The sequence below is a fragment of the Helianthus annuus genome, chromosome 1 (assembly GCF_002127325.2).
Source record: "Helianthus annuus cultivar XRQ/B chromosome 1, HanXRQr2.0-SUNRISE, whole genome shotgun sequence".
Lineage (NCBI taxonomy): Eukaryota > Viridiplantae > Streptophyta > Magnoliopsida > Asterales > Asteraceae > Helianthus > Helianthus annuus.
This window is the reverse complement of record NC_035433.2, coordinates 77013813-77039447: the sequence shown is the minus strand read 5'-3', so window position 1 is coordinate 77039447 and position 25635 is coordinate 77013813. Positions and strand designations below refer to the sequence as shown.

At 40.7% G+C, this 25635-nt stretch overlaps 1 protein-coding gene and 1 long non-coding RNA gene across 4 annotated transcripts; both read left to right on the top strand.

Annotated features, from left to right (window-relative positions):
- The first annotated feature begins 17540 nt into the window (after positions 1-17540).
- LOC110914931 lies at positions 17541-18539 on the top strand. The gene has a single exon (XM_022159560.1). It carries the CDS (start codon positions 17541-17543, stop codon positions 18537-18539), a length of 999 nt encoding a protein of 332 aa, XP_022015252.1.
- A 4005-nt stretch (positions 18540-22544) lies between these two features.
- Positions 22545-25017, top strand: LOC110869726. 3 transcript variants are annotated; one of them, XR_004866956.1, is made up of 5 exons: positions 22545-22985; positions 23279-23450; positions 23525-24068; positions 24523-24594; positions 24680-25017. It is a non-coding gene; the product is annotated as an uncharacterized LOC110869726 (long non-coding RNA). The 3 variants fall into 3 exon arrangements; XR_004866955.1 differs by having other exon boundaries at positions 23279-23365; positions 23525-24085; positions 24680-25015; XR_004866953.1 differs by having other exon boundaries at positions 23525-24085; positions 24680-25015.
- Positions 25018-25635: the final 618 nt, after the last annotated feature.

Genomic DNA, 25635 nt, shown 5'->3' with positions numbered 1-25635 from the left:
CGAGGTGTTACATCCTCACCCCCTTAAAAGAAATCTCGACCTCGAGATTTAAGGAAACAAATGAGGGTATTTTTCTTTCATCGTGGACTCTAACTCCCACGTATATTCAGGACCTCTGCGGGCGTCCCACTTTACCTTGACAATAGGTACAATCTTTCTTCGAAGCTTCTTCACCTGTCGATCCTCAATTGTCACAGGTTTTTCCACAAATTTTAAGCTCTCGTCTATATGCACATCTGTGTGTGGTATGACTAGTGACTCATCAGCTAGACATTTCTTCAGATTGCAGACGTGGAATACATTATGAATACCATCGAGCTCCTCAGGTAAGTTTAACTTGTAAGCCACTGATCCTACACATTCGATGATCTCGAATGGTCCTATGTACCTTGGGCTTAACTTACCTTTCTTGCCAAATCGCATCACCCCTTTCCACGGTGATACTTTGAGCAAAACTTTATCGCCAACCTCAAACTTGAGAGGCTTTCGCCTTTCATCCGCATAGCTCTTTTGCCTGTCTCGAGCAGCTTTCAGGCGGTCGCGAATTTGGACAATCTTGTCCGTTGTCTCGAAGACCAAGTCAGGGCCTGACAATTGCGTATCTCCCACTTCTGCCCAGCAAATGGGCGTTCTGCACTTTCTACCATATAGTGCCTCAAAAGGCGCAGCCTTAATGCTAGTATGGTAGCTATTATTGTAGGAGAATTCGACTAACGGTAAATGCCTGTCCCAACTTCCTCCTAGATCAATCACACATGCACGCAGCATGTCTTCCAACGTCTGAATGGTACGCTCACTCTGCCCATCCGTCTGAGGGTGGTAAGCCGTACTGAAATTCAACTGAGTGCCCAGAGACTGTTGGAAACTCTTCCAGAAATGAGAGGTGTATCTAGTATCCCGATCTGAGATAATAGATACCGGTACGCCATGCAAGGCCACAATCTTATCCACGTACAGTTGGGCTAGCATGTCAGAGCTGAAGGTCTCTCTAATGGGCAGGAAATGTGCTGACTTAGTCAGTCTATCAACTATGACCCATATAGTATCATTTCCCTTCGGCGTCTTAGGTAATTTGGTGATGAAGTCCATCGTCACCATTTCCCATTTCCATGTGGGAATTTCAGGCTGTTGCAGTAAACCTGACGGCTTCTGATGTTCAGCTTTGACTTTAGCACACGTCAAGCATTTAGCTACATAAGCAGCTATAGACTTTTTCAAGCCTATCCACCAATAATTCGCCTTTAAATCCTGGTACATCTTATCAGCTCCAGAATGGACGGAATACTTGGAACTGTGGGCTTCCTTGAGGATAACGTCACGAAGTCCTCCATAAACAGGAACCCATATTCGTCCATTTAATCTCAACATTCCGTCTTTATCGTAGGACAACTGTTCTTCAGTTACTCCTAATTTCTCCTCAGGATAGTTAGCTTCCAACATAGCTTCCTTTTGTGCGGCTAACAACCTTTCATTCAAACTACTCTTGATTTCAATGCTCTTGGCATTGATCCTTATCGGCTTCACTCTTTCCTTCCTGCTCAAAGCATCTGCGACTACATTGGCCTTGCCTGGATGGTACCTTATTTCACAATCATAATCGTTTAAGGTCTCCATCCATCGTCGTTGCCTCATGTTCAAATCCTTCTGATTGAACAGGTGTTGAAGGCTCTTATGGTCGGAGTAGATTACACACTTCGTCCCATACAAATAATGCCTCCAAAGCTTTAGTGCAAATACAACGGCACCCAACTCCAAGTCATGGGTGGTGTAATTCTTTTCGTGCACCTTTAGTTGACGTGAAGCGTAGGCTATGACCTTGCCCTTTTGCATTAACACACAACCCATTCCGGTGTGTGATGCATCACAATACACCACAAATTCTTCAATGCCTTCTGGTAGAGTCAGCACTGGTGCGTTACTTAACTTCTGCTTTAAGATATCAAAAGATTCTTGCTGCTTAGGCCCCCAATTAAACTTAATGTTCTTACGTGTTAACGACGTTAAGGGTGCAGCAATCCTTGAGAAGTTTTCAATAAAACGCCTATAGTATCCAGCCAAACCTAGGAAGCTACGAATCTCTGAAGGTGTCTTTGGCTCTTGCCAGTTCATAATAGCTTCTATCTTCGCGGGATCCACTTGAATTCCACGTTCACTCACAACATGTCCAAGGAACTGGACTTCGCGAAGCCAAAATTCACACTTTGAAAACTTGGCATAGAGCTTCTCTTGATGGAGTAGCTTAAGAATGCACCGAAGATGCTTCTCATGGTCAGCTTGGTTCTTCGAGTAGATAAGGATGTCGTCGATGAAGACGATGACAAATTTATCCAGATAAGGCTTGCATACGCGATTCATGAGATCCATGAATGCGGCAGGTGCGTTAGTGAGCCCAAAAGGCATCACTAGGAACTCGTAGTGACCATAACGAGTCCTAAACACGGTCTTATGAACATCCTCCTCCTTAACCTTCAATTGATGATAGCCTGACCTGAGATCTATCTTAGAAAAGTAACTCGCTCCCTGAAGCTGGTCGAATAGATCATCAATTCTAGGCAAAGGATATTTGTTCTTGATAGTAACCTTGTTTAGCTCTCGGTAATCAATGCATAGACGCATTGATCCGTCCTTCTTTTTAACAAACAGAATTGGCGCTCCCCATGGAGATGAACTAGGTCTAATAAAACCTTTAGCTAGTAAATCCTCTAGCTGCGTCCTTAATTCCTTCATCTCTGTTGGTGCTAATCTATATGGTGCTCTGGCTACTGGTGCAGCTCCGGGGATGATGTCAATCCTAAATTCCACCTGCCTGTCTGGTGGCAAACCAGGCAGTTCCTCCGGAAAAACCTCGGGATAGTCAGAAATGACCGGTATGTCTTCGATCCTGGGCTTCTTCTCGTCAATGGTTACTCTTGCCATATAAATGACGCAACCCCTACTCGTGCATCCGGACGCCTTAAGCATGGCCACACGCTCTGGCATTCCGTGTTGAGTATCTCCCTGAATAGTGAGTGGCTCACCAGATGGGGTCTTGATTACTACCTGCTTCTTGTTGCACACTATCTGGGCTTGGTTACGCGATAACCAATCCATTCCTATCACTACATCAAAGCCTGCTAGCTTAAAGGGTAACAAGGACAAAGGAAAAGAGTGGTTCCTAATGTATAGGACACATCCATCTAATATAGTCGAAACTGTTTCTATCGATCCATCAGCTAATTCCACTTCATAATTCATACTTAAAACTTTAACAGGTAATTTCAACAGTTCACAGAACTTATTATCTACAAAGGACCTATCCGCCCCAGAGTCAAACAATACCCTTGCGTAGACATCATTAATGAGAAAAGTACCTGTTATGACGTTATCGTCCTGAATAGCTTCCTTTGCATCCATGCGGAAGACCCTTGCATTAGTCTTTTTTCCCTCTTCTGCTTTCTTGGCAAGCTTTGGGCAGTTGGGTCTAATATGTCCCTTCTCATTACAATTGTAGCAGGTGGCATCCTTAAGCTTCTTGCAGTCTAATGCCTTATGATCCGCGGACTTGCAAATCCCACATAATTTCTGCTGAGATTGGGATCTAGACTCCTGCCTGCATTTCCCGAAATGGTGCTTTTTACAAACTTTGCACCTAGGCTTTTCACCCGACTGATGATCTCCCTTCTTGGATCCCGACCCTTTCTTGTGGTCGTCATTGCCCTTTCGCTTTTTATTTGAGCGTCGCGAACCATCATCTTCACGTTTTCGTTTCTCGGCATCTGCGGCCCTCAGTGATCTCTGTCTAACTGCGTCTTTTGTAAGGGACAGAGATATGTCAGCCACTGATCGAAAAGTAGTAGGCCGAGAGGCCTTGATGCTTGCTTTAATTTTTGGGGCTAGACCCCCAATGAAACGGGCTATCCTTTTTGGTTCAGGTGTTACAAGGTAGGGAACTAGCCTTGACAAGGAATTGAAGGTTGTGAGGTAAGCCTGGCAGTCCAGGTTCTTCATTACTAGAGACAGGAAATCAGACTCTATTCCTTCGACCTCGTGCTGGGGACAGTAATTCTCCTTGATTAGGGCAACAAATTGTTCCCAAGACATGTTATATAGCGGTATCTTTCCAGTGGCTTGAATCAGCGACTTCCACCATTGAAGTGCATCACCTTTGAAGGATTGTGTCACAAACTTCACAATATCTCTTTCAGCACAGCCACTTATATCCACTACTGTCTCCATCTCATCAAGCCAAGTCATACAGTCCACTGCCCCCTTCTCCCTAGTGAAATCCTGGGGTTTACAAGACACAAAGTATTTATACGTGCAACCCTTGGCACGTGGGGCATCATAAAGCACAATCTTCTTGGAATGATTATCATTTTCATTCGAAGAGTGTCTATCATCCTCCTTCTTGGATTCCTCCTTCTTAGATTCCTCCTTTTTAGACTTGGGTTGGACAGAAGGTGGCTTGTTGTGAGCCTCAGAATGAGCCTTAGATTTATTATGCGGTGTAGACAGGGTTCTACTATGGGTCCCACTGTACTCACTGTACTGTCTTTCTAATGCCTTAGTAACCGCATCATCTACCAGTGCTTTCAACTCCGCACCAGTTAACTGTATCTTTGCATTATCGTGGTTTTCCACCGGACGACTATTCACTTCATCCGACCCCGCCATGTAGCTTCAATTGCTACATATAAACAATAATGGGCAAGGTTTTTATTTAATAGCTAATACAGTATTTTATATATTTTATTAACCATGGTTTTAAATAGCCATTGCAGGTTAATTTATTAATCAAATAATAATTCAGGATCTGTATTATAATCCTATATTATAGTTAAGAATTAACATATAACTTAGTCACAAGGACAGTGTTAGTTTATAACCCGGATTCTTACAGAATCAAGGTATTAGGGTCTGAATCACAGTTCAATACCCTATTCTAGACAGTGAGTTGCAGACTCAAACTGTCTCTTAATCCCTAGGACATTAATTACTACCCGTAGGTACTTCATTCTCAAGGAATGGTCATTTACTTACAGGGAATTTTAAATTAACCCAATTTTCAATGATGGTCTATGTGACTTCTACTGGGTCACAATTTGCCCAATATGTTAACATACTTACAGATGTTAACAGAATTTGGAATCTTCTAGACAGGTTCTACCATCTTGGCCATGTCTGCAACGACACGTGGCTAGGTCTTACCCCTTAGATTCTCTTTATAACGCAGATCAATCCTAAGTTGAAACGTTAATTATGGACCTGAATCTAATTATGGAGATACCATCTTGGCCTTGTCTTAAAATGACATGTGGCTAGGTCTTGTCCCTTTTTAGATTTTGCCATTTTATTCTAATGGTGGGTCTTCTTTATTTTAGGAAATGTTATTTTCATTTTATTTTAAGTTTATTCATATACTTATTTATAGCAATAATCATGAAAATTTAAATGCAACATTTCACTAAATAAAGATTTAACAGTACAATACTTGCCCTAAACGGGACTTCTACAACAACATGCCCACGCAGGGGCGAAATACAATAAATAAAACAACAAACAAACCCACGCAGGGGTTAACTGAAAGACATGCCCACGCAGGGACAGAATACAAAAAGACAAGCTCGCGCAGGAGCTGAATACAGAAACAACAAGTCCACGCAGGGACTGATTACAACTAAGCAACAAACAACAAGGTCTTCAGTGACCCCTCCTCTTGGACTTCCCCTTTAGTAAGTCTGACAGACCCTTGAAGAAGCCTTGCCGCTCTCTGCGGTCTTCTCGAACTTCTCGTTCGACCTGGTTCAACCTATCAAGAACCTCCTGCTGACGCTCCGGCGGGATAAGCTGTGGCTGCGGCGGCTGGTACAACGGATGAGGAGGTGGTGGCTGCTGGAACACATACGGAGGATACCCGGTAGTCCAAGGACCACCATAGGGCCTTTCAGGGTGTCGAGCGTTGTAATCCCAAGCCTCCTGATATGGGTCCACATTGGCATAGTTAAAGTTGTTGTGACCCGGCATTTCAAATGGGTTGTATGCCGCAGAATAAGCAGGAATTGGGTTGTCAAAACCCAACGGAGGCGCCTCAGGCACTGAGTTAACATCTGGAATGGGGTTTGATGGAACCCCCATCTGTGGTTCTTCCTCTTCCTCCTGAAGTGGCGGATAATGGCTGCCACTTGATGGTTGGGGTGTGCTGATGCGGACACCCCCTCGCACGGACATCCGTGCATTCGACCTCCTCCGCCTCGGTGGCTCCGGAGGTGGCTGCTGTTCCACTGGTGGTGGTGGTGGCGGAGTGACTGCCACGAATCGTTGATCCTCAGAAGGATCTTGCTGCTGTTGTTGCTGCTGTTGCTGATACGGGGACGAGTGCTCAGAGGGCGTGAAGTACCAGTCCCACTGCTTGAACCTCTCTTGATAACTATCCGGACCACGGTATGGTGATCCGTGGAAAGATGACCCATCCGAGATTTCAATGGGGTGGTTCGGCGTTCCTGTAGCAGGCTCCATTGGATCAGTATCCTCGTCCATGTCGTTTTCCCCAGAGAAGTGGTCTTCCGGTCCGAGTGGGTTAAAGCCTCCAGGTTCTGGAAAAATGTTGGCCGGGTTGAATCGGCTTTGGAAAACTGGGGTTGGGTCACCAAAGGAATGGTGGGAGTTAGATCTTTGTAATGGTATGAAAGAGGGTGGTTATTCGTTGGGCTCGTCTTCGATTGAGGCCCAAAGGAGTGCTGGTAAGAAGGCGAAGAGCTGAGGGAAACTGACCGTCTCCCGGGTTCAACATAGAGCCTCCACGGCTCTTGTGGACTAGTGCTCATGGTAATGGACGGGGTACGCCGGTGCGAAGGCCCGGCTTCGTGATCGTGACCCGTGACAGGGGCCTTGCCTCGTCCGCGAAGAAATCTTGGTGGCATGTTGACCTGCATATGTGTTTTAGATAACAACAATATAATAAAATAAGACCCAAAAATAAAACAAAACAGAGTTTGTCCTATGTTCTTTGTCTAGACATCGGAACTCGAAGAATGTGCAATTCGTGCACTGAGACTAAACACAAAAGGCTAGTGTTTAATTCACTCAGTGTTGGCTCTGATACCAACCTGTCACACCCCTAATTTCCACGTGTCACCGGTGGGCCCGGTGGGGGATTAACGTGACGTAGTTGATATCATCATAGTCAAATAATACAAATTATAATGCACAGCGGAAGCAAAGATAGATTTATTTCAACTTAAAATTATTGTAATATCCAAGTATCACAAAATGTCGAAATAACATCCACAGGCAGAATCAAATAAGCAGGAAACTTCATTTCAACAGACTTCGTGCATCCTAAGCTTGCGAGACTTCTATGGATGCTTAAGGAGTGACCAGCCTATTACGCGTAGTACCTGCACTTAGTCTTTTTGGAAAATACGTCAGTTTACACTGGTAAATACAATTTAACTGACTCATTTTGAAAATGTTTAAAAATTGATTTAAATGCACGTGGCATAAAACTTTTTATAACTTGGGACAATTATTTGCTTAATAATCTTGTAAAAGAATTACATGTTCATTCTGCGTTCAGTAGCCCGGGTTCGTTCCGGGTTAAGGATTAATAGACACACCACTTAATATAATTCCGCCGCGAGACTTCTCTCGTACCGACGATTATACATGTTATACAGCGCTACGGGTGTACGCCTACACCCGAGTGCTAAGGTCGTGGCCATTCTTTGAATGATGCCAAGGATATCCGGGACATGGTCATTAAGCCCCCAAAGGCGTTAAACAAACAAAACAGCATTTTCAAACGGGTTCATTTGACTGCACATAACCAAGACCGGTTATGGTCAATTTCCCGACCAAGCGGTATTTTATATACCGTACCCCAAGCCCGTATAGGGAAAATAAGTTAAACGTATTTACCTGAGCAAGTATAAACCAAATATAACGAGTGCAAGTAGCTTTTACTGGGCTCCTAGATCTGGAAATTAAGGTTTTAATAACCTATTAGAATCCTAACGAGCCTTAAGCTTAGACCGGTTAGTTTTATATAAAGGTTACGGTTTTAAACGCACAATAAGGCGAAGACTGTTTTAGAATGTGGTTTTGACCCAACAAGCTTGCACACTTGTTTTATATGGGTAACATAATCACATTCTGGATTTTGAAACCAAAAAGATATGATTTGACTCGTTTCGGCTAAAATGGCCTAGCTAGTCACTTAAGCCGATCCGAACGCGTATAATGCGTAACGAGTAACCATAAGAGTCAAATACAAGTTTCTGAAGTCAATATGCTCAAAATATGTTGTGATATCAGAATGATATCTTCCATTATGCCCCAAATGATTGTGAACCAAAACTATGCCTCAATAGGCCGTTTTGGTCATTTTATAAGGTGAAAAAGGGTTAAAATGATAACCTGAGTTACAGGTCTGATTCAATTAGTAAATATACTTAATTTAGTAAGTTATAACAGTAGGGTATCAAATTAATGTGAAATTTATTATCTTTAACCTTACTATGCACCGTAGGGGCATTTTGGTAATTTCACATGTGCCTAAAAGGTCAATTCTGGAATTCTGAGTTCAAAACATTTGCCTACTGTTTAAAATATAAAAGTATACTAATTACATTAGTAGGTTCAAACCCTTATGCTAAATAAGGTTCTAGTGCACACTTATGTGTTAAAAATGCCTAAAAAGGCGATTTGGAGCCATTTCCGGGTTTTCTGTAAAAAGCTGATATTTTCAATATTCCAGAAGGCTCAAAACAATTTATTTATCATAACAAATCAGTAGGAATTGGTTTGAGGTCAAAAGGATTTGTAAAACTCAATTTATGGCTAAAAAGGGCAAAACCGGCATAAACCGAATTAATCTTAAAACACTAAGTTATGCTCAGCCTAAAAATAAATAAAAATCACCAAAAATCCCAAAATATTATTATATAACAGTGGGTAAAAAGTTTGGTATAAAAATTTGGGTTTTAATAGGCTATACGTAATTTACGCCATTTAATTAGTAAGGAAGCTCTTAATTACGCTATTGAGCATAACTCGTAATCTAGACCTCAAACTGACTTCAAATTTTGGGTGCAAGTTTATAAATCAGTAGCTAAGGTGCCTACCCTTTTACATTTTCAAAAAATCACGTTTTAAGGTTAAATGGGCATAATGGTCAACATATAAGCGATTAACGGAAACATGCATGTGAATAGGATATCCAATGAACCAAGTTGTATAATCTCAGAGAGTTATACTAACATGTAAATAGGTTCAAAAGAAGCTCTAAGGCAATCCTAATCTTGGCTTAATCGGGTCAGAACTGAAAGTCAAAGCAGAAGTCAAACTTTGCGACTTTCGGTTCTAAACCGAGCCTAAACTACAAAATTGTCGAGTTGAACATGTTGGAACATGTTCTTACTTTAATTACCAAGTTATTTTAATGATCAAACAGATTGCATGTAACCTACATTGCTAATTATGCATTAATTCGCAAATAGTCATTTCTGTTGACTTTTTATAATGTACTTTGACTCGACAATTAGCATAGTTAGAATGGGATTCTGGAATTACCCTTTTAAGGGTTTGTTACCCACATAATTACCTACTTATAGGTATTTTTAATTCGGGATATTAGTGAGTAATTATAGACTAATCCCAAAGTCAAACCTTAATTACGATGGTTTGACTTTTAGCTAATTAACTAAGCTAAAAGTAATTAGAGGGGATTAAGGACACTTACAAGAGTCCTAAGAATGCTTATGAGGCCTAAGAAAGATTTGTTGTAGTCCAGGAGCTCCAGAGAAGTCTTGAACCAAAGTTGCAAATGAGCATACCAAGTGTTCACAACACCAAGTTCTTATATAGTGAACCTTGAGGTCCAAGATGATGCCAAGGTAGTCTAGAGTGGTTACAAGATCACCCCAGGTGTCTCTATGATGCAATAAACTGCCTAGCAAGCCCCTGGTTTCGAAAACCATTCATTTAAGTCGGTTTAACAGGTTGAACAGGCAGCTGTCCATTTCCTGCTGCCAGCGACTGCCTTACGGACCGTAAGCTTAAGGCCTTGCGGTCCGTAAGCATCTCTTGCGGACCGTATGCTGAAACAGTTACGGTCCGTAACCGACCCTTGCTGAAATCGCCCAGGTACCCTCCTTACGGACCGTAAGACTAGGGCCTTGCGGTCCGTAACCGTTGGTCAGAAACAAAATTTTTCACAAACTTCAAGTCTTGACCATGCAATCTCGTGGATTCCGAACTTCATGCTACTTTCTCAGTTGTGGGACCTATTGGCTCAGCCATTGCATGCTTGTATGTCCCTTACATTTTTCTACACTTTGGCATCTTGTAATTTCTTAAAGTGACGGACATTTCCAAGGATTAAATCTTGGATTCTCACAAGAGTTGGTTATGCTAGTTAACCATTATAAATTTTCTTTTTCACAAGAATTCTATTCAGCATTTTAGTAACAACATTACCAATAATCCAAATTCCATATAAAAGACGGACTTTAGAAACGACCGGTTAATACATATATATAAGATGTTTGTCAAACGATTTAAGGATCTTGGGATTTATAAATTTGGGTCGCTCAGAGGTATTTTAATAACATGTCGCCCTTGGGGTCGTTCAGAGGTATTTTAATAACATGACGCCCTTTTTAAATCCTACCATACATCTTTTTATTTGATCCGGTTTTCCTGACACGTCTGTTTCTCATGACACGTGTCTTTATTTTATTGGACAGGAATTTCCGAGGTGTTACAACTTGTTGCACAACAGGAATAGGAGGATCACAAAGAATCTGATTCTCAATTGGAATTTCTATTCCCTTCTTCTTATCAAGTGATTCATCCTGGTCATTCACATCTGATTCATCATCAGACGAATCATAGTCCTCAATAATTGGAGGACTTTGATTTATCGATGCTGAATTTCCTGTTTCTACAGATGAGTCACCCGAGGAACTGTCCGGTTTGAACCCTAAGCCGGTAGTAACTTCCTCATAATCAAGAGGCACACTGGGTTCATACCGAGGCATATCCTCTTCATCACGCATATGAGTATAATTATGTCTTAAAGGGGGTGGGCACGCCTTATACCCAACGCCTTTTCTTTTCCCTTTTTGCTGTTGAACGTCAATGATGTGATCAAGCACAAATCGGGAGTTAGAATAACTCTCCAACTTGAGCTTGATTGCATCATGCTCGCATTTGGCAATGGCTAATTCCTTTTTGGTTTCCTCAACGATGTTAATGTAATCGTTAATACTAACTTGTTTATGATAAACAACTTTGTTCACTTCGGAAACACTTTTCTTTAAGGTTTCAATTACAGATTTAAATTCCTTTTCGTTTCTAACTAAAGCCATATTTACCTCTTTGCACTTTGACAACTCAATCACTAAACTTTGATTATGACTGTGAACCTTTTCAGATTCCTCTTTCAATTCTGCACACATGTTACAAACACTAAGAGTAGGAGGATCAGAATTTACCTGACTTGTCGAGGCCGAGACATTCGCCATAAAGGCAGTCTGATAAGAAAAAGATCCATCTTCAGAATTACAATCTCCCGCATTCGAGCTTTCTTCATCTGAACTCCCGCTATAACCCGATCTATCATCACTTTCAGAAAACTCTTCCTTGTGAACATGCTTGATGTGATTGATGATTTTTGCATAGCATGCGGTTCCTCCTCCTTCTTGATCACCTTCCCCAAATTGTACAGACCAATTACACCCTTCATCAGCTTGAACAACTAATGCTCTGTTGGTGTTTGAAGGTCCAGACTGGTTCTGGTTGTTGTTCACCGCTACTATCCTTCGTTCACGATTGTCTTGATTTGCATTAGAAGTACTCGTCTGATTTCTAAACGGATTCTGATTGCCATGTTTGCTTGGTCGGGTGCACTCACGTTTAAGTGACCCTTTTCACCACAATTGAAACAAGTTACCGCATCCTTATCAAAACCGTACTTTGTATCATTTTTTCCTTCCAAGCTTGTTCTTCCAGTTCGAGTCATGAAGTCCTTTGCCCTTCTAACAGCACTTGCAACCTTGATATCCATTAACTCCATTTCATCACGTTCTATCTGCTGATAATCTTCATTGGTCATATTGATGTTTCCAATTTGACCTGCTACCAATCCACAATAAGAACTGAACATTGTGTTGAGAAGTTCCAAATGTTCCTTAGCAACTTCTACACTGACTTTTGAAAGATTGGAAGTATCAACTCTGACAGTGTTGGTGTTTTGGGGTGAAGGATTGTTGGTATAATGTGCTTGTTGTTGTTGTGGTTGGGCTTGTGGTTGGGGTATGGATTGTGAAAGATAAGCACTTTGATTCCACTGTGGAAACGGAGATGAGCTTGTATCGGACACAAACGCCGTTTGAAGCTTCGGTTGCTGAATGGAACTAGAACTAGCTGAAGGACCAAAACCAGGCAAATACATTTCTGTGTTTTGAGGAGGTGCAATCCTTTTAGCTTTCCGAATTTCCTCTTCGTTCTTGTGCTCCAACTTCTGAACGAATTCATAGAGAGTGCCATTGGCTGTATCCATAGCGCTCGTATGCTTTAGAAGTTCAATGAATGGACTCCACTTAGGAGGTAGAGCATCAGCAAACTGTTCAATCATTTCCTGATGAGTTGTAGCAACATTATAAGAACACATTTCACTAATCAAATGATAAAAGCGAGAAGTCATATCATTTAGAGTTTCATTATCCAAGAATCGAAATGATTCAAACTCTTTCTTCAATAAATCATGGCGTGTCTTTCTAGAAGCTGCATTTCCTTCTCCTCTCGCTACCAATGCATCCCATAAATCTTTCGTGTTCTTATAATAAGAGAATTGATGATAGATGTCTTTGTGAAGTGCTTGAGTGAGAATAGCATACGCCTTCTTCTCCAGATCATATGCCTTTTTGTCGTTTTCAAGCATATTAGTAAAACCCGCTGAAGTTGATGCTGCTACTTCGAGGGCAGGGTTGCATGCAGTAATGAAACATGTCCAAAGTTCGGTGCTTTGCCCTTAAACGTATGTGTGGAAACGACCCTTCCATGATGGATCGACGAAACTGAATGGATAAAATGAGGATCGACGAAACTGATGTTCTTTGATGGATCAAAGAAACTGAATGGATAAAATGAGGAACGACGAAATAGATGTGTTGTCTTGGTGACGAAACTGATTTAAGAATTTTATGCGACGAAACCTTTTGTCGACGAAACTGATTTAAGATTTTTATGCGACGAAACTGATTTAATAATTTTATGCGACGAAACCCTTTGTGTTTGAAGTGACGAAACAGATTTGGTTGATGTTTGATGTCGACGAAACTGAAATAATTCTTTGGTGTGACGAAACTGATGTGTGAAGTGGACGACGAAAGTGATCCTTGTTTAGCACAAACACGGTCACGGGTGCGGAATCCCCGTAACTATGCCAAACCAAACACAGTTAGTAGGAACACAGAATAACCAATGAAACACAATCTATTGATTAAATGGGATGAGAACCGAGAACAACTGATACACACACAGTTTTACAGAATAACTCTCAGGGTATGCTCTCATCTGGTTGCAAAGTGAAACCAGAAAGGTGTTTATATAGGAGCCTGGGCCTTAACTATGACGAAACACATATGGGCTCGACGAAACAAACATTGGGCCAGACATTGGGCCTGAGATAAATTTGTCGGACCCAAGTGGGATAGGAGGATATCCGACTTGGTCTTCATGTTGTTTAAAGGCTCGAACCGAACGTGTCGCGTCCGCACAAAAATGTATCAACATTTGTTTGTGGATGTTTATTTATCAAAAAGGTGTCAAAACCCTAACTTTCGTGTGTTGGCCGACATAGGAGCGCATGTTGCACCCTCCAAAGCATAAATCATAAATTACGTTCTCTGATGTTGTAACTTCAATTTGTCCACCGATTTACGCCCTAACCTTGCGCCTCCATTTCTTCGTGTGATCAAAATCCCCATCCCATCCATCTGTTTCCAAACCCTCATTTAGCTCCTGAAAACCATCAGTTAAGCTTTCGGTATCTGCAAATCAAATCAAGTTCGAAGTATCTCATGGTCAAATACTTAAAACCATATTGTTACGCACATTAAACCGAGACAATTACCCTCATATTAACAATCACCAATACCATTAGAAGACAAATTAAAACATTAAATGTGATGTCATAGGTTGGAGTCTCGCCTTGGACACATGTTGCTCCAGGTTGAGTCAGGAGGTTTTCCTAGTTGTGGGTTTCCTCCTAGGAAGGTTGACCGGGATGTTATGTTCATTGGACGGAAGGGTGATCCGTTTGCTAGTAAGTCAACCATTTTGGTTTAGGGGTTGTTGAGCTAGAAGCAGCAAAAATGCTAGCTGATGAAAAGGCAAAGACAAAAACTGGAGAAGCAAACATTGAACCAGCAACTGAGGAAACTTAGCACTTGTTTTCTTATTGATTCAAGGGGCAGCGGCATTCTTGAATGAAGTCTATCCGAACCGAATTAGCACTTATCAGATCAGGCGAGGCCTCTCCAGCGGAGCTGGGCGATGGGGCCCTGGCTGCACTAGCGATTGGCACATAGGGGAGTGGTTGCCCGGCTTTCTCAGCCTGGTATCCTGCACCTCGCGTTCATGATATCTACATTCAACTGTGCCCCGGAGACACGGTCGAAGCACGCCCGCCCAGTGTGCTTCTTTCACGACATGCTCTGGTCCCGGGTGTCTTCCAGTGGTCTTCTAGCGTTAGAAGAAGTCGTGTCCGTCCCAGACATCTGCAACGCCCTTCCCGCTTTACTTTTTTTAATCTGGGTTGAAGGAAAAGTCTTAACCATTCAGACTCTGTATAAATCTTAACCATTCAGAGGCAAATGTCTGAACAATTCAGACATCTGCTCATGAAATAAATAGTCTGAACTATTAAGTGTTGAACCAGTAAGAGGTCTGAACCATTAAGAGCCTCATTAAGAGGTAAAAAAACAGCCCCTTTAGACTTAAACTTGAGAGTAAACTGCAATTTTACCCCCTAGGGTTTAAGCCAATTGGCACTCTGACCCCCTCTAACGAAATAATTGCAATTTTACCCCCCAACGTTGTTGTTCTGTCGCACTCTTACCCCCTGGCATCCAACTCTGTCAAGTCACCGTTTGTTTGACTGTTAATAACGTGTGAAAAGTCGTTTTTGCCCCTGTCTTATTATAATTATATAAAAAATCAAGAATATACATCAAGTTCATCATCATCATCATTAGTTCTTCATTCCCAGTTCATCAAGTTCATCACCACCACCACCTCCTTCTCCTCTTCTGACCACCGCCACCATCAACTCAGCCACCACCTCCGCCAACGCCGTTCACCCACTCACCGCAACACACGCGAGTCTTATCCCCTTATCCATCTAAACCAATTTCATCACATTTTTTATATTTATTATTATTTTTCTTCTTCTTATTCTTCTCAACCTTTGATTTCACAACATGCCAAGATTCCACCCCTTTTTCATCAACATATTTCATCTTCTAACACAAACCCTAAAAGGGTATCATCAAAATCCCAAATTTATAACAAAAAGATCGAAAATCAGATGAAATAATCCAAACCCAATTGTAGAACAGATGGGAGATGGTGACACACACTCTTGGAGTAACTCTCACCTCACATGGCTCAAGAAAAGAAACAATCAACTTTGACTTGCATACAACAAAAGATTAGATTTTTAGTGACAATTTGTAGTCTTTATTCCCAATCTTGAATTTTTACAACAAAAAAATGACAAAAAAAATTGGAAATTTTATGGTTTTTTTTTTTTTGTAACGGTGAAGCTGAAGAGGAGATTTAGATCACACCCAAAAAGAATTGAAAGAAACACAGAGAAAGAGAGTAGTGTTGTAGAGAGAGATAATCTCAGTTCAAAAGTGAACACCACCTGTTCTTGGTTCTTCTCTTTCATCATCATGGCGGGGGCCACCGGAGTCCATGGCGGCGATGAGTGGGTCGAGGAGAGCGGTGGATAAAGATAGGTTTTTTATCTGGGTCATCATGAATAAATAGGTAGTGTTGCAGATGAGTGGGTGTTAATGGAGGGATTGGAGGTGGGGTGTTGGTGGTAGCGGTGGCAGGTTGGTGGTGAGGGTGTTGAGAGGTGGGAGGTGGGAGATCTGTGTGTGAGAGAGAGACTGGCAGAGAGAGAGAGAGAGATAAAGAGAGTTATATATAATAATAATAATAGTAATAATAATAATAATAATAATAATAATAATAATAATAATAATAATAATAATAATAAATATGGGTAAGATTACCAAAATACCCTTACCTATAAGGGTCAAACTACCGTTGACTGACGCCAGGGGTAATTATGCGACAAAACAACAACGTTGGGGGGTAAATTGCAATTATTTCGTTAGAGAGGGTCAGAGTGCCAATTGGCTTAAACCCCAGGGGGTAAACTTGATTTACTTAAAACTTCTTTTCATTTTAACAATTTTTTTACTCCTATAAGTCTATAACCCACATCACATTTATATCGCAATTTAAATCACAATGCACTAGACCACAAGTTAACCGAGAATTAAAACTTGGGTGGTTACATACAAAGATTTATGTGGTTTAGATATAGTTAAAAGCATATACAACACTCTGAGGCGGAGGCACCTAGCAGACATGGATGGCCGGAGTTCAGGCTACGATACCAACAACACTACGAAATTCTTTGTATCGAGGTTCCCGGAGAAGTGCAGTGCAAAGGACATATCGGAAACGTTAGGAACCTTCGGGAAGATCGAGGGAGTCTACATCGCTAGGAAAAGGGACAAACGCGGGCATCGTTTCGGTTTCGCTAGCTTCAAAGGGGTTATAGATGCGACAGATCTAGAAAAGAAATTGGGCAATATATGGATGGGTAACTACAAGCTTATCATCAACGTGGCTAGATTCGCTATAGAAAACGAGGCTGAAAAAGATAACAAGAAACAGAAAGAGAAGAAGAAAAGCAGTGTTTTTAAGGAACAAGGAGAGAGATATAGCACCTTTAAGAAACAGGAAGGCTACGGTGGCAGAAACTCGGTCAACAGCGGACGGTCTTACGCTGAAGCTGTATCAGGTATGGCGGTGGGACGGACCAAAACTAAGGAAGTTGTGATATCCGAATTTGCCAAAGCTTACGGGGATCTTCACGGTAAGGCAATTATCGGCAAAGTAAAGGATTTGTGGACGCTTAGAAAGACTGATATCCTTTTGAAGGAAGCTGATGTTGGAGACGCTAAGATCAAGTACCTAGGCGGGCTGAACATTCTTTGGTGTTTCAGTCGGAATTCGAAGCCGACCGGTTTAGAGCCTTTTCTCCAGGTTGCGGCTGGTTCGCTAATGTCGAATTATGGAGAGGACAACCGATAGCTTTCGAGAGACTGGCTTGGCTGAACATTCACGGGGTTCCTCTCCACCTGTCCGAGAACGAAACTTTTGACTCGGTGGGGAGACTTTATGGCAAAGTGATTCATGCTTCGCAAAGACAACCGGAGGATCTCATCTTAACTTCTGACTGTGTGTGCGTGATGACGGATACGGTGAAGAGAATTGAAGAAGAAGTCGTAATAATCGAAGACGGAAAACGTTTTAGAATATGGGTGGAAGAAGAAAGGGGAGAGTGGGTTCCGGACTCGTTCGAGAACAAGGGAGTTAGCGAAGAAACAGGAGAGGATTGGGACTTTTTGTCGGAAAATGATTACCGAAAGAACAATGAGAATTCGAAGAAAGGGTGTTCTTCGTCGGACTCAGAGTTGGTCGCTCAGAAGATCACGGACACGGTTGATATGGATGTCTCCGGCACCGGAGTGTTGTCGGCGACGGAAGGAGGTGAAGCCCAACAGCCGGCCAATCAAATTAAGAATAGTAATGTGGATGGAAGCACAATAAAAGAAAACAGATATATGGAGAAATCGGGAACCGATACATCTGATTTACCAAGAAATATGGAAAACATTAATGGGAAGGAACATAATTCTAGGCTAGATGGAGGTTTGGAAGGCGTATGGGGGAAGGAACCAAATTTCAATTTATTTGACTACCAAGAAGAATTATGGATTTCAAGTAGACAAAAGGAGTCAGGGGACGGTGATGATTCCCAGGTCTTAAAAAATTTTAAAGTTAATCTTGATAAGGATGGGCTTGGAAAAGGAATAAAAAAATATAGGAGGCCTAAGACTAATAATAAAAATAGCACAATGGAGGAGGTAGATGGGCTCATTAGACCTAGGAAGCGGATGAGAAATAACGACCCTTTCAACTTGAATGAAATAATCGGAATCCAGGAGGATAGTTCCAATACGCCAGATCAGGAAGAAGGCGACGGTAACATTTTGGAAAAAGATGTTGGTGGGGAAAATTATGAGGAAGAAACGAGCAGCCGTAAAAAGGATCTTATGGAGAAGGTGTTGGATGATTTAAATCTACAACCCAACGAGGAGGAAGAGGAAAATATGGCTCTAGAAATAAATGTGACATCTATCATGGGGGACAAGTTGGGGTTGATCTACAGAATCATGAACCTTTAATTAAAGAAGCGATTAGGGAAGAAGGTTTTCAAAGAGTAGACAAATGAATTTTCTTTCTATAAATATTAGAGGTTTAGGCGAGGGGGATAAAAACAAAGCGGGTTGGGTTAAAAATCTGAAAAGAGAGAATGGTATTGACTTCATTGCCTTACAAGAAATTCAGTTCAGTTCAGTGACGTTTCAGGTATAAAGTTCGAGAATTTTTGGGGAGCTGGAAATTTCGAGATGGATCACGTTCCGGCGACTGGTAGATCTGGAGGAGTGGTCAGCATGTGGGATCCGAGCATTTTCAAGGTACATGACACTTTCAAGCATCCTAATTTTTTATTAACAATGGGGACTTTAAAAGGTAGCAATCAAGCAATCAACATTGTGAACGTATACGCTCCTCATAAAGTTCCTCAAAAAAGGTTCTTTGGGATGATATTGGGGAGGTGATGGGTCGTCACCCGGGTTGGTGGGTGATTATGGGGGATTTTAACGCGGTTCGTTTTCGAGATGAAAGGAGAAATTCTATTTTCAATAAAAAACGTGCTTCAATTTTTAATGATTTTATCTCTGTTAATGGATTAAGAGAATATGAGATGAAAGGTAAAAAATTTACATACCGTAAAGATAAGGATAATAAACTTAGCAAAATCGATAGAGTCCTGGTATGTCAAGAGTTTTTTATGAAGTGGCCGGTGGCTTGCCTTAGGGCGATGCCGAGGATGTTTTCGGATCACTGCCCTCTTGTTTTGTCTTGTTCGGATAAAAACTTTGGTCCAAAGCCGTTTAGATTTTTCAACTCTTGGTTGGAAAGAAAGGAATTCGATGAGGTGGTTCTTAAGGCGATTGCTGATTTTAATGGGGTTGGGGATCCGGATGAGAGGTTAACACAAAAACTAAAGAGGATTAGGGAGTTTTTAAGAAAATGGAAAAAAGAGGTCTTAGCAAAAGAAGGGGAGATGGAGTTAAATCTTAAAGAAGAGCTAGAGTGCCTTGAAGAGGTGTCGGAAAACAGAGAGTTAACGGAAGAGGAAGAGTGGACCAGACTAGAATGCCTTAAAGATCTAAAGGAACTCGAAGGCTATAAATTGAAAGATATTAAACAAAGAGCTAGAGCTAGATGGGACTTGGATGGGGACGAGAGTTCTAAGTTCTTTCATGGATACATCAAAAGTAGAAGGACCTTCAATAATATACCGGGCCTTATGATTGATGATGTTTGGACCACCCATCTTTGATAAAAAAAAAAAAAAAAAAAGAGATCAAGGGCTTCTTCAAAAGGCTTTCGAGGAAAAAGTTAAAGATAGACCCAAACTAATATGCCAGAACGTTAGGCGTCTCTCGGATGTGGATGCGGCATCTTTGACGGTTCCCTTTAACAAAGTGGAGATTAAACGTGCGGTGTTCGAGTGTGGTTCGGACAAAGCGCCAGGGCGGGACGGTTTCAACTTCAAATTCATCAAAAGATACTGGAATGTTTTTGAAAACGATTTTTATAACTTGTTAGTTTCTTTTTACAGCAAAGGTACTATAGCAGCGGGATGCATTTCTTCCTTCATAACTCTCATTCCAAAAAACAAGGACCCGATGGGGTTGAGAGAATATAGACCAATTAATCTGATTGGGGTGATAAGCAAAACTATTTCAAAGATTTTGGCTAATCGTCTTATGATGGTTATTGGTTCTATCATTTCGGAGAATCAAACGGCTTTCCTAAGGGGGAGGTACATTCTTGACAGTCCATTAATGTTAAATGAACTCATGGCTTGGATTAAAAAATACAATAAAAAGGCTTTTCTATTAAAAATTGATTTTGAAAAGGCTTACGATAACGTTTGCTGGAGCTTTCTTTTGGACATCATGAGACAAATGCGATTTCCAGATTTATGGTGTAAATGGATTAAAGGGATCCTAGCTTCGGCTAGATCCTCGGTTCTTGTAAATGGGTCCCCTACTTTTGAATTTAACTGCTCCAAAGGGGTCAGACAGGGCGACCCCCTTTCCCCGTTTCTGTTCCTTCTGGTTATGGAAGCGCTGTCTAGCATTTTGTGCAAAGCTAGGATGGAAGGTTTATTCAAAGGTATTCAAACTCCCAATAACGGTCCGGTAATTTCTCACCTTTTTTATGCTGATGATGCTCTTATGGTGGGGGGAGTGGGACAAGGAAAATTTAAAGAATGTGGCAAGATGCTTGAGAATTTTTTACTTATGTTCAGGCTTAAAAATTAATCTTCAAAAATCAAATATATACGGGTTGGGGGTTGACAGTGGGGCTGTGTCAGAGATGGCTAATGTGATTGGGTGTAAATCGGACTCGATCCCGCTGACATACTTGGGGATTCCGGTGGGATCGAATATGAATAGAATCAACAACTGGAATCCAATTATGGAGATTTTTGATAAAAGATTGTCAGGGTGGAAAGCTAAAACTCTATCGATAGGGGGGAGGCTTACTTTGATAAATTCAGTTCTGGAAAGCCTGCCTATTTATTATTTCTCTTTATATAAGGCTCCGGCTGGGGTCGTCAAGACCCTGGAAGCCAAAATGAGAAAATTCCTTTGGGCTGGCTCTGGTAACAATCCTAAAATGAACTGGGTGGCTTGGGATTGGGTTACTTGGCCCAAGACTAAAGGTGAGTTGGGTATTAGCAGGCTTAAAGAGGTCAATGAAGCCCTTATTGTTAAATGGGGGTGGCGATTCAGGGTGGATAATCATAGTCTTTGGTGCAAGGTGGTGGAAGCGTGCCATAGTAAGTATAATCAAAGGAGCTTCCTTCCTCTTAACGAAAATATATCAGGTTGTTGGAAAAACATTGTAAATTTGATATCCAAAATAAAACTAAATGGGAAGGGTTTAAATCGTCTTATCATGGGCAAAGTGGGGAATGGGGTTGACATCCGATTTTGGATTGACACGTGGGTGGGTGACATGCCCTTCATGGAGAGGTGGCCCCAGTTATTCGGTTTGGAGTTGCTCAAATCGTGCAGGGTTGCAGAGAGAATGGATACAGGCAATGGTACTGGAGCTTCAATTGGCAATGGTCTAGACAACCTGAGTCAGAAGAGGAGCTTAAGGAATGGAAGGAGTGTTGCGAGACGCTCAGTTCGTTGAGTTTTTCCAACGATAAGGACGCTTGGTACTGGAGTGGCGATAGTAAGAACGGTTTCTCGGTGAAGACGGTCAAATTGGCTATGATAGCAGATAGGGGTAATTGCCATCCTACAAATTTCGTCTGGTGTAAGTGGGTGCCTATTAAATGCAACATCATGAACTGGAGAGGCAATCTGGATAGGCTTCCTACTAGAATAAATCTTAGAAGAAGGAATGTGGTCATAACATCGGTTATGTGCCCGTTTTGCGATGATGTCGAGGAATCGGTGGAGCACTTGTTCACCGCTTGCTCGGTTGCTTTGAGGGTGTGGACGGCTTTCAGCGTTTGATGCAACATTCCGCCGCTTTACTTTTTTGAATTCAAAGACATTTTAGAAATCCATAAATTCATAAAGTGCAACAAGAAGGAGGAGAAGCTCATTTACAGGTTGGCTATGATAGTGTGCTGGTGTATTTGGAAAGAAAGGAATGACGTGGTCTTTAACCAGAAAAGAGGTAGCCCGCAGGATATCATAGGGGAGGTAAAATCTAGAGGTTATGCCTGGGTCAAAAATAGATCTAAATGTAATTACATTAGGTGGTAGGATTGGTGTAAATACCCTATGTATATGTTGTAATTTCTTTGCCCTTTGCCCGTTTGGGTCGGGGGTTCTGTAGCTTGTTTGGCCTTTTGCCCGTTTGAGCCGGAGGTTTGTTTTATTGAAGTTTAATTTAAAAAAAGATATAGTTAAAAGCGAGCGAATTATATATATACATTAAACCCATTAAGTCTAACCACCATCCAAATCAATATCCACCGTTGGATCATGCTGAGATGAAATCTCAGCCGTTTAAACTCCAAAAAATAACCACTCTAATGGCGGTTCAGGGCGGTTATTGGCGGTTTTCTCAGCTGGTGGTTTTACTCCACATTTTTCTGCCCATGATCTCGGTGGTTATCTCCCCATTATCTCCCATCAAGCACCCACTCTCCCTCTCTCTGTAAGTTTCACCTACAATAATGGAGAAATGGGCAGTTTCACACCCTCTCTCCTATTCAAAAGCAGTTAGAGACGGTTCGTTTTTCTCTTAAATAACCCATCTAATTCCCCATTTTCAAATTTCACAGACCCCTCATCCTATTTCCTCCCTCACGTCACTGTTCCACCCTCTCTGATGACCGCCTCCCCCCCCCCCCATTTCCCTACCCTCGTCTGCTATTTTGGATTGTCGTGTGATGAAGGGTTTAATGTTGGGAGATTGAAGAGTTTGATAGGGTCAGATGCTCCTAATTACACTGCTGAGTTAGAGGAGGAGTATATATCATTAAGATGAATGGATGTTCTAGAAGGCAATGTGCAAATTAGGTCAGTGCAGTAATCCCAATTTCTATGGTTTTAGTTGATGATAATTGTTCATATATTGTCCCTTTAATTTCTTTTTTCCTATCGATATTTGTGATTACATCTTTCTCTGAACATGATGCAATAATGGAGGTACATACTATTTTAGCCTCTACATTTTCTCCTTTGAACTTAATTACTTTCGGTTATTATTTCTTTATGTATTTTGAGTGTTTTCCCGCACTAAATCCTTTGATCTGTTAATATTTATTTTCTTGTATCTGTGCTATGCTCATTAATTTGGTGGACCATAATAGAAGAACTCAAGTTGGTTGTTTATGAAGAAAACAAACTTTCAGTTCTTCAAGTTCAATTTCTCCAACCATGGGCTACTAAAAATACAAGTATGAATTTTGACCCTGCCATATTTTATCGCTATGTATAACTGGCATACGAGCATAATATTCAAAAACTGCCATCTTCTTCTCTGTAAGCTTGAAGGATTGAATACATAGAACATGATATTACAGATCAAGTGCTTCATCTAACGGTTAATTTTTCAGGGCTTGAACATTGCCATAAGAATGGCGTGTTTCAAAGAAATATCATGGGGATTTTAATTGATGATGATGGGCTTGAACATTTGGAAGTGGTAGTACTATTTTTAAAGGAGAGGGCTTCATTGCTGAAATAATATCATATGAGAACTCTGCCCACGAGGTGTTATTTCTTTCGATTTTTATTTGCAGTAGAGGTTTGGTATTCACAGTAGAGTTTTGAAACATTGGAGATCAGTTGCTTGCGTAGCCATTTTCATTCCCATTTTCATAGCTATATGAGTTTTATTCACTTGTAGGCACTTATTACTAATCTGATTATAGTATCAAGAATCTATTTTGTGAGGACGATGTTTGGGCTTGCCAGAAAGAGGAACCATGATGAGGATGCTAAGGAAGAACTTTACTCGCTTGTGATTGCTACATAGATCCCAGCAAAAGGACTCAAGGGGCTTGGCACGAAGATCACTGATGATGAAGATTAATTCATCAAAATCCAACCTTTTTGAACCATATGATCAAGTGTGCCAAGTTGTGAAGAAAGAGATTGGTGAGTCCCCTAAAGAGGTACATTAATAACATCATTTTCATGTTTTTTTCGTAAATCTTGTCATTTATATATACCCTTTGTTTTCAGTTTTTTTTTCCGAGTTTGATCTTTTCCCAGTACCAAGTGCTTCACTTGCACAACTTCATGTTGCTCGTACTTATGTGGGCCAAAAAGTTGTTGTCAAAGTTTTAAACTCATACAAATCTCCAAAAAAATTATAATTTTGATTTTCAGTTATGCATGGAAGAACTATGGTATTTTGTAGTAATCTTAGAATCATCATTTGATTTTTTAACATTATATATCGGTAATAGTTGAATACTATCATTTACTTTATAAAATTTACTTTATTAAGGAGAATGTATCGTAGAGTTCTGTTTTATTTAATTGATAAAAGCGAAAATGCAACAATTCAACTCAGAATACGTATCCATATTCATATTTGTTTGTGTAGATGAGCTGAAGAAGCAGGGCTCATGTTCCTTTCAAGTGACCAACAAGATTGATTAAATATATAGCATTCAAGGTATCTTATTGTTATTCTAACTTTCTTTGTTGTTTTAGGCTACAAATCCAAGGAAACATATTTTATGGTGTTTTTTAATATGAAGGTACTTGCAGACTACATCTCACATTCTTAGTGATAAAGATTCGTATGTGGAATTCTTTGGGAACATTTGAGAGAGTACCTGATGTTATTTAGTTATTGTATGTGGAGTAATTTTTTTAAAGACTTTTGGGCTATTTTCAGTCTTATATGACCCATCTTCCTTTTGGTATGTCTACTTTTGTCCTAGAAATCTCAAATTCCAACAAAACAATGAAAAGTTGAAAATATTTGGTTTGAAAGTTAGGTGCATTTTGTCTTGATATGTGCTCTGCTGAATCTCCTTTAAAGATTAATACTTGGTCTAATGAAGTAGAATACAATATACCAATTTTCTTATTTGATCATATATTTCTTCTGAGGTAATATGCTAAGTTTAATTTTCTTTCAGCTTTCTTTCATCGCTTAACGGTCCAGTCGGTTAATAGAAGCACTGAAAATTGAAGACTTGTATGTAAGGCAAAGCCTAGTACCTAATGCATATACTATAGTGTTTAATGGTTGTTGTTGTTGTTGTTCAAACTTGCCTTATCGTACTTACAAGAAAGGAGTTCCACTTAATTTGTATTTTTCTTTGGTCACAAGTTTAGTTAATTTCACTCATATACATATACTTGTCATTTTAACTATAGACTGAATGCTATTAACATAATATGTTAAAAATTTATGAACAATTTTTGGCTCGTGAGCTAGGATGCTTTTAATGTGATCAAGGTGTATGGTTAACATTAGCAAATATTCTATTCCTTGAAGCCCATAGGACATGGGATTTGACCATTAATGTAATAAAAACTTTTGGCATTACAACATTAAAAATCCCGCTCACTGGACGGGTATACTACTAATGTTGTTAAGAGGTTGGAGGGGTAAACTGTCTCAAATGCTTTAGCCATGAAAACGAGAAGAATAAAAAAGAAAAGCAGCCACAAAAACAAGGTTAAGAGTACCATCATAGTTTCT